Genomic DNA, 10,835 nt, shown 5'->3' with positions numbered 1-10,835 from the left:
CGAACTTGGTACGTTGCAACTACAATATAAAGAGGAATAAAACTATAGTATTCCTTAGGCTTTTTTTCCCCGAATCCAATGGTGCATGAATCGAATCGATACGTTGCCGGAATATACTGTTATGAGTGATTATGCAAGGGAATGTTTGTTTATCAAAATTTTGACGAACAACAATCCGCTAAGGGTTATGTTTATCAAAATTTTGATAAACAACAGTTGGAGGGTTAAGGCAATTAAAGAAAATTGTATATTTACAATTTTTGGATAGTTAACTGTTTAAGACTGAATTGAAACTACACATTGAAATTAGCCTTAATCCCAGTTTTAAGGTAAATTGTAAAACAGTAATTTACGACACTTCTACTCGTCAACGATCAGTCAATATTTACACAAGTCCTACTCCAGATTTGATTTGTTCCCGTCATAATTTTTCAAAATTGTACCAAGTTATTTTTTATAAAAACTTTTAGATTTAGTAGAATAGCTGTTTTGGACCACGTGACCGCAATGTAATCTTAACACCGATTCAATGTCTAAATGTTGAATAGACAAGGCTAATAATATTTCCAACAAATGTAAACTTAATCAGACACCAATATAATTTAACAATAGAAAAAAAAAATATTTGACTTCCTGTATCGTAAGAATATATTAATTAACACTTGCGTAATTAGTTTTTCTCCACTACGACACTCTATGAAAAACATGAGAATAATTTCTACCGCCCCAATCCCTATTGATAGTTAGATTACACTTCCGTACTTTCAAGGTTTACAACTAAAAATGTTCTCATGCGGGCGGGCTCTTTATTCAGGGGTGCTTATGCTACCGTAGTCATGGCAACGACACAAAACATCCGCTTCAATTGGAAGCATCAAACTTGTTTGCGGCAAACATGGATGCTAGGACGGATAATTATTCCGCGTGAATAACCATAATTATTGTACGGGTATACTTCTGTTCGTGGTGGGGGGAGGGGGGGGAGGTACGCTCTTGTCCGATACGCCATGTCGATAAATAGAAAGGACAAGCCATCACGTTCAAACCTAGATTTCAAAGCTCCTCCATGATTCAAGAATTTTAAAAGTATGAAATTTTGGCAAAATGTGAAACTTGTATTGCATGTACAGTACATGAGTTATAGTCCTTGGGGGTGACATGTTTGTATTTATTATTGAACAAAAAATTATTTTTCTAACTACACATAATTTTGAAAAATTGCAATTGTTTATGTATGTTCTGAAGGAAAATACTTTTTTTAATAAACAATATGTCCTCCATCCAGCGATCATGTACATGCTGTAAAAAAGCCATATCCTTAACCGAAACAGTTTTTCTTCAAGCCTGATTATGAGATGTCCCACAATTCCGCTACAAATTCCCGCCATTTTCCGAGGAATAATAAAACTACTTTAATTATTCTTCCCTTAGACTAATTAGACATTTTACATTAAAAGGCTGTGGCGGAAACATTCATTAAAAGTTTTTTCCGAGCGCACCACCTTGAGGAATCCCGTGTTCCCCCCAAGTAGATCGTTGTCTTACTCCTGGTTCTATAAATAATCCATAATGGACAACTATAAGTTTGTCAACTTATTGCTTAGTAACTCTAAAACTGTATTGATGTGCTGTTTATATAAATATATTATCAGAACGCGTGCAATTAGACTGGAGCTGTGAGACTGGTTTTATGGGCACAAATGATGTTTAAAGAAGCCATTGATTGGCAGCTCAGCTCCACCGTCGGATGTCGTCGAAATTTCACTGAAACAGACCACTTGTACACACACTGTTCATGTGTGGTTTCTTCGTTTATGAGGAATACATCCGTTATTTTCAATCCATGATAAGGCCCGTACTCTACGTCACAACAATATATTGCTAGTGTCAATTTACGTAAAATTTATTTTAATGTCTTACAAGATTTGTTTTATCTTTTAAATTTCCATAAATATAAAGTCAATAAGTACGTATATATATATAAGTATAAGTATTACGTATTGATGAGTGTTTGCACAACTTTAGCATGTCCAAAGACTTTGTAAACTGGACAAGAATATCCTCAATTATACAAAATCTTGAATTTACTTTTCAACTATATTTACTTTGTGAATGTTGAGTTGAGCTCCAGTTCACCTTCCTCTTAGTGCAGCGTCTGGATTCTGACGCTGCCACAGACTTGACTCCTGGAATCAGGAATCATGTTCTTCTAAGGAGATCGAAAAATATTGGTGACGAAGAAGCTCAAAATGAACTCCTTACATAGTTTCTTCAGAAACACCTAGACTACACAATCTAGTGTAATCTAGGCGAAGAGGTATTGTCATCATCTCATCAGGTTTACAAATTCTACCCTTCTCGAATTCACCCTTTCCATCAATACCTATGTCATGTGTATATTTACCTTGGTGAACATTTTCTTTTGGTGATGTATAAAACATGTGAAAATATGACTCTCTTTAGAAACCCCTGAAACTCATAAAGATTTTGTTTTAATTTGATCCGTGAAACAAAATTACGATATTTTTACAAAAAAGAATAAATTATCGAGTATTCATCGTCCAAACCCCAACAATGAACGAGTACCAGTGTATAAAGCATTATTAGGGGTTGGACATCACCGATTTACTTCTCAAAAAAACAGGGAACCCCGCACGGGTGCAAAGCTGTGTGCACGGGTGCAAAGCTGTGTGCACGGGTGCAAAGTTGTGTGCACGGGTGCAAAGCTGTGTGCACGGGTGCAAAGCTGTGTGCACGAGTGCAAAGTTGTGTGCACGAGTGCCCTGTTTCGGTGAAATATCGGCGACATTCGCGAGTCTAGACAATAGAGAAGCTGCCACTGGATTCTTTACATCGTTGGTTTCGTTATCGTCAGGTTTGTACAACTCTAATTGAATTTTACTGCTTCCTTTTACTACTCAAAACCACAACTGATCTGTATATTGCTATCATTAATTTTTTCAATTAATGTAAAAAGGTTTTAGTTACAGACATTTAAAATATCTTTTCTGGAGACGGAGAAAAGATAAAAATATATTAAAGGAGTTATTAGAATGAGGGCAAAATTAGAACTGTTAGGCATCATTTTGGACTAGGAAAAATATCGGCATTATGTTTAACATTAAGTGTACGAAAAAGGCATTGAGGGAACGAAATGTTTTTCCTTATATTCCTAATATAAACGTGAATATTTTAAACATTAATATTTATTTAAAAATGTAATTTCCATAATTTAGTCATAGGAACATGCCATTATAAGCCCATGCTGTAACTATTTAAACATGCACTATGGAAAAATAACATTCACATCTTCAAACATTTTTATTTGAATCTAGTTCTAAACTGCCCCAATTTCTAGGTTTAAATTCCTATAATAAAATATAAACAATTTCCGTCTTCAGTTATGTCATTTCAATAAAACTGTGAATTTGAATTTTAAAACATTAACCCCACAAACACCTATTAGGCCTATACCACATTAAATGACAGACATTACAAAAGAAAATCCATACTGATATTAGACAAACTACTATTACTTATAACAACATCGATGATAAATACTATATGTCTGTGTATGGTCTGTTGTATTGCCTTTTTTGAAATAAATCAAGATTTTTTAACGAATGCTCTTTTATTTATGTTAATTCCAACAACAGACTCCACTTTTCCTCTTTGCATCATTTATTGAAAGTCCACTTGAATATTTGAATTTGCGTCAGCAATTAATTGAAGTGCTGAGATCCAGATCCATAAAGTAAACACCCAGATACCCTAATAGTAGATTTTATTTCACATTTATATTGTTAAGGTTTACCGTTCCTCAGGTAAACTGTGACTTGTATTTCGAGGTTTTAACGTAGATATTGTGATCATGGCAAAATGAAAAGTTCCGTTCATTCTAGACTATCAAACGTGATAATTATAATATTGTTTCAATAATGATATTAATAATAGAGTAACTTATATTAAATAGACCTTTAAAATGACATGTCACTAGATAGGGGTTGCAATTTGAAAATTTAAAGTTATCCCCCGTACCCCTATTTGGAAAGGGGGGGGATATTTTTGTATAACTCGGAAATCCAAAAAACAGTATTTTAATAAATACGGTGAAGGTTGTACATCGATATCTCAATCCGTTTGGAATATATCCAGGTGTATAAGGACTTAATTTATACCCTGTACATATTCACTAAATTTGTATAAATAGCGGAGCAAGTACTTTTAGTGATTCAATGTTTATTTAAATTATATATACATACATATATAATATTGGAAAAATCATTACTCCGTTAAGAGTGAGATTGACCAATCATCGGTTTGATGCTGTTAATCAAAAGAGTGAGAGTCAATTATCTGCACATGCGATTCTACACTATAAAAATAAAGTAGAAAATCGCTTCAACCAAAAAGGAGCCAAATCCCACCCAGAGTACTAGTCTGATTAATTTAAGAAATGTTGAAATCGTACATCAATTAACTGTAAAAGCAAGAAAACTATATGGCAAATTGCAATTTGGTCTCTAAGAGATGATATAATTCTCACATTAAAAAAAAAACTAAAACGAATACTGGTCTAGATTCGAAACGTTAGTTTCTTGTGTTCACTAAATGCCTGACAGCTGAATCAACGCGGTCATATTTCTTCTGGCACACAAGACCTGCAGACTTCTGATAACGTAAGTACCTCCCAGATATTCACTCATACACTTCTTTGTAGACAAGCTGAATCTGAAGAAACTGAGGTGGAAACATCCTTACAATCGTAAACACACTGGGTTCATACTTATTCTCGAAACTAATTAAAACCCCTCCAAAATAACTATTATAAACAGAAGGAAATTGCCTCGTTCGTTGATCTTTCTATGTCATAATGGTGAGCAAACGTAAAATCATTTCAAGTTATAGACACGGCAATCATCAATGTATTTATTAATTTTTCACACCGACAGTCCCCCATGAAGTATATATACTTTCGGCTGTGCCTGAAGACTATATGTTATTCTAATGTTCTCAATTCATTTCTTAAACATTTCACATCGATTGTAGCTTATTAATCTTGTTAACAATAAAAAAATGTTAATATTGTTATTGATTAATGTACGTTTTTCCTTCAAAAAATACGAAGTAAACGTAACTCGCCTTAAATAGTACAATATGTATTATATGTATTCCTAGAGAAGTTGACGTTATATGACTTCCAAAAACAAGAAAGTGTAATGGTACCAACATTACAAATATTATAATAAATTAAATTCTGTGGAACGTAATAAAAACGCCACTTGCTCTAAGTAAAAAAAAAAAACGCAACGGCTTTAATGTGGTGGTGGAATCGATTTTGGGTTGAGTAAAATTTTTTAAATATATAATAGACACGATCCTTCAAAATACCATTCCTGAAGACAGAAAAGGTACAAAAACATTATTTTTGTCACTTCACGAGAAGTTATACACATTTGAAGTAGTCATTTTGGGTCTTTTTATAATCAGGCCCGATGGAAAACGTCTGTTGATAAGGATTTAAAACTTTTACGGTAAGTATGTGAAATATGACAAGAGGAAGTGATACATTTTTTATTCTGAAAAACATAAATTAATTTTTTCACCCTGTTTAAAATGTTACGAAAAAATATTAATTTTATACATTTTGTAATTAATAATATGTTACTCCCTCTGGGAGAATGATACTTGACGTTTGTAGTATTTACATTGTAAAAAAACGCATTCATATGGAATCTGTGTTGATTATTTAAAAAAAACACCGCGCGCCTTCGATCGATGCCGATGCCCAAAACCCGACTCTTAGTGGCCCAAGTAGTCATCCCATGTAACGGGCACTTGGGTCTCTGCCTTTTGAACAGTGATGCACAACTTCAAATTATAGTCTCTAATTATTTAAAATGACATATAATTCAACAAGTTATCTGAAAATCACTAAATTAAATAATAACATATCTTGTAATTTTAGTTTTTCGTTATTTCCGTAGTATTAGAAATACGAGATGTTATACGTATTTATATTCATTTAAGATGATTCTAAGTCGTGTCTAAACAATAATGTTTGTTTAGTCTTAATTTTCCTTCATATCTCCATCCAAACTCAACCTGCTGATACGTAACAAATCATCGTCTCAACATGTCCAATCAGTTGAGAACATAACTTTTAACACCAATACGAGTCCGTTAGCTAGGAACATTATTGAACATGTTAATTGAAAATCACCAATTGAGATCACATCCGCACATAGATTGTGTCCAAGTGTTGTGACACATCGGTGACGTCTGCACGTCCTGACAGAGCTGTTGCGAATGGACTCTTTGATCACATCCGCACATAGATTGTGTCCAAGTGTTGTGACACATCGGTGACGTCTGCACGTCCTGACAGAGCTGTTGCGAATGGACTCTTTGATCACATCCGCACATAGATTGTGTCCAAGTGTTGTGACACATCGGTGACGTCTGCACGTCCTGACAGAGCTGTTGCGAATGGACTCTTTGATCACATCCGCACATAGATTGTGTCCAAGTGTTGTGACACATCGGTGACGTCTGCACGTCCTGACAGAGCTGTTGCGAATGGACTCTTTGATCACATCCGCACATAGATTGTGTCCAAGTGTTGTGACACATCGGTGACGTCTGCACGTCCTGACAGAGCTGTTGCGAATGGACTCTTTGATCACATCCGCACATAGATTGTGTCCAAGTGTTGTGACACATCGGTGACGTCTGCACGTCCTGACAGAGCTGTTGCGAATGGACTCTTTGATCACATCCGCACATAGATTGTGTCCAAGTGTTGTGACACATCGGTGACGTCTGCACGTCCTGACAGAGCTGTTGCGAATGGACTCTTTGATCACATCCGCACATAGATTGTGTCCAAGTGTTGTGACACATCGGTGACGTCTGCACGTCCTGACAGAGCTGTTGCGAATGGACTCTTTGATCACATCCGCACATAGATTGTGTCCAAGTGTTGTGACACATCGGTGACGTCTGCACGTCCTGACAGAGCTGTTGCGAATGGACTCTTTGATCACATCCGCACATAGATTGTGTCCAAGTGTTGGGACACATCGGTGACGTCTGCACGTCCTGACAGAGCTGTTGCGAATGGACTCTTTGATCACATCCGCACATAGATTGTGTCCAAGTGTTGTGACACATCGGTGACGTCTGCACGTCCTGACAGAGCTGTTGCGAATGGACTCTTTGATCACATCCGCACATAGATTGTGTCCAAGTGTTGTGACACATCGGTGACGTCTGCACGTCCTGACAGAGCTGTTGCGAATGGACTCTTTGATCACATCCGCACATAGATTGTGTCCAAGTGTTGTGACACATCGGTGACGTCTGCACATCCTGACAGAGCTGTTGCGAATGGACTCTTTGATCACATCCGCACATAGATTGTGTCCAAGTGTTGTGACACATCGGTAACGTCTGCACGTCCTGACAGAGCTGTTGCGAATGGACTCTTTGATCACATCCGCACATAGATTGTGTCCAAGTGTTGTGACACATCGGTGACGTCTGCACATCCTGACAGAGCTGTTGCGAATGGACTCTTTGATCACATCCGCACATAGATTGTGTCCAAGTGTTGTGACACATCGGTGACGTCTGCACATCCTGACAGAGCTGTTGCGAATGGACTCTTTGATCACATCCGCACATAGATTGTGTCCAAGTGTTGTGACACATCGGTGACGTCTGCACATCCTGACAGAGCTGTTGCGAATGGACTCTTTGATCACATCCGCACATAGATTGTGTCCAAGTGTTGTGACACATCGGTGACGTCTGCACATCCTGACAGAGCTGTTGCGAATGGACTCTTTGATCACATCCGCACATAGATTGTGTCCAAGTGTTGTGACACATCGGTGACGTCTGCACGTCCTGACAGAGCTGTTGCGAATGGACTCTTTGCACCACTTGTTTCATTAACCCCACTTGTACATAGCGAGCTTCACTTACTATTACAGTGGGACAAACCATTTCTATCTTAGTTGACAACACATAAAACAACGCAGTCATGGTGGGAAGGGTTGATTCAATGTGAATGTTGAGTTTAGCTCCAGTTCACCTTCGTCTTAGTGCAGCATTTGGAATCTGACGCTGTCTCAGACTTGACTCCTGGAATCTGGAGTCATGTTCGTCTGAAGAGATCCAGGTAAGTCGGTGACAAAGAAGCCTGAAATGAACTCTTTACATCGTTTCGACATCAGAGGCAGTCTAGGCTACAAAATATAGTGCGATAAATAGGTGAAGATGTTTTCTCATTGTCACATCAGGTCAGATTCCTGACGCTGGGTTAAGAAGAAGGCGAACTCCACATTCACAGTGTTATTGTGTAAATTACGAAAATCAGACTCATTTCCGAATCTTACCTTAAACACTCACCTAAAGTATTCCAGTTGCGTCATAAAAACACCTAAGTTAGTATTTATGAATTAATCGTCACCAAATCAAACTAGAAACCGTTTAAATGTGAAATTACGAGGATCTGCTTATTCCATTAAGTAAAAAACAAAATTTAACTAATTCCTTTTTTATTAAGAATGCTCTGAACAATAATAGTCATAAACCATGATTAAACCACCTTCATAACACACAGCACACAGCTCTATAAACACCTGCTTTGAGATCAATAGAATTTAAGGTTCACAAAGATTATCGTGAGTTTCAAATGGTATGACACATTTTAGTTTTGTTTCGACTTAAAATGATAGAGATAGGCAGGAAACGGTATTAAATTCGATCCTGGATATTTCGAAATTGAAAGTGACATTTTCAAATTTTCGTGCCCATCCGAAATAATCCGAAGATGTAACCAAGCTATGAACTTTTCTACGGTAACCTCTCATTTTCACACTGTCTCCGTCCACAATTTACGACCGGTAAAGAATGTTTGCACAAAATCAATAGCGCGAGGAGAAGTTATTCTTCTACCGAATGGTATTTATGGCGGGGAAGTGAGCAAAATTTGTTCCAAGACTGAGCTGCAGGCTCTTGAATGGACCATTACCTTCCCCACCCACGCCTTCCCTCCCACCTGGTCCCCACCATTCCAGCCTTACTTTAATGTATATATATCTATGTTCAATACATATAGTTTCCGACATTTACAGTTTGTTTTATTGAAAAGAAAACTTCTCTACTCTTGTAAGTGTACTCCGTCTAATAATTAATAGGTGCAAATGTTTGATTACATGCTAACATAAAGATTCCATCGATTTCTACAAAAATATTCCAAAATTATACCAAAACTCAGAACACATGGTCAACCAATTTTCTTTCACTGGTTTGGTTTCATATGAAATTACCCTTATGATAAAGGTCTGCCAAACTATCTGTTTTGTGGTTTATTCAGACATATGTTCGATATTACTGACAGTCACACAGTATTTTACCAATATGGCAGGAGTCGAGGGAGTCAAGTTGCACTTTATAAGCAAGCACACACTTCTGTTTTTCTTTAAATCAATAAGAGGAATTATTCCTTAGAAATAAATGTAGACAACGAGAAGAAGTCACCACTTCGAGAGCCTGTATATTGTTCATGTAACATATATTTACGTACCTGATGATCGGTTTTAAATGTGTCAAGATATGAAAAATACAATTTCATATTTTTAACCCTTTTGGTGCACTCCGAAGTGGACCTCCACGAAAACAGGTGCGGCTGACTGACTAAATTTCTTTCTTACAGTAAATTTCTTTATAGATTTCACGACAAAAATTGTTATACAGAACGAATTGCTTCTCAGCTCTTGAACTATGACTTTATTTTGTAAACCCCACGCGACAATATGGTAGACAAATGCAATTAAAAGAACCGAATTAATAAAATGTTACTCAGTCTTGTCCCACATGCTTCACAACAGCTTAATTTAAACCAGAACACGATCACGAGTAATACACCGGCCATTACGATTTGCTAAGAAGAGAAAAGACAACTTTCTAAATGACGATAAAAGCCGTGGAATGACAATCACCAAAGTCGGTACCTACATATCCTCCTCTAATAACTTGAGAAACTAGGCCACAGGCTACTTTCTCATAACTCCGACGTCACTGCGCGAATTGAGGATTAGAGAATTCGTTAAATTCTTCGTAACAGATGTATTCCATTACTGTTATTCTAAGGCGTAGGCTACGTATACAAAAGGAATTGTGTGATTGGGGCATTTTGCTTTGCCTCTTGCATTTTTGTCACTGTCGTAATCGTAACAACAAAGGTTTGCATCTACAAAAGGAATCGTGTGATTGAGGCATTTTGCTTTGCCTTTTGACACTGCCGTAATCGTAACAACTAAGGCTTACAGCTACAAAATGAATCGTGTGATTGGGGCATTTTGCTTCTACCTTTTGACACTGCCGTAATCGTAACAACAAAGGTTTGCATCTACAAAAGGAATCGTGTGATTGAGGCATTTTGCTTTGCCTTTTGACACTGCCGTAATCGTAACAACTAAGGCTTACAGCTACAAAATGAATCGTGTGATTGGGGCATTTTGCTTCTACCTTTTGACACTGCCGTAATCGTAACAACTAAGGTTTACAGCTACAAAATGAATCGTGTGATTGGGGCATTTTGCTTCTACCTTTTGACACTGCCGTAATCGTAACAACTAAGGCTTACAGCTACAAAATGAATCGTGTGATTGGGGCATTTTGCTTCTACCTTTTGACACTGCCGTAATCGTAACAACTAAGGTTTACAGCTACAAAATGAATCGTGTGATTGAGGCATTTTGCTTCTACCTTTTGACACTGCCGTAATCGTAACAACTAAGGTTTACAGCTACAAAATGAATCGT

The 10,835-nt window shown here is 37.1% G+C and overlaps 1 protein-coding gene across 1 annotated transcript; it reads right to left on the bottom strand.

Annotated features, from left to right (window-relative positions):
• Positions 1-6,219: 6,219 nt before the first annotated feature.
• LOC124355533 lies at positions 6,220-8,049 on the bottom strand. The gene has a single exon (XM_046806697.1). It carries the CDS (start codon positions 8,047-8,049, stop codon positions 6,220-6,222), a length of 1,830 nt encoding a protein of 609 aa, XP_046662653.1.
• Positions 8,050-10,835: the final 2,786 nt, after the last annotated feature.

Source organism: Homalodisca vitripennis, chromosome 2 (genome assembly GCF_021130785.1).
Source record: "Homalodisca vitripennis isolate AUS2020 chromosome 2, UT_GWSS_2.1, whole genome shotgun sequence".
NCBI classification, from domain to species: Eukaryota; Metazoa; Arthropoda; class Insecta; order Hemiptera; family Cicadellidae; genus Homalodisca; species Homalodisca vitripennis.
Note: the sequence above shows the minus strand (reverse complement) of the source record. Positions and strands in the feature narration are given on the sequence as shown.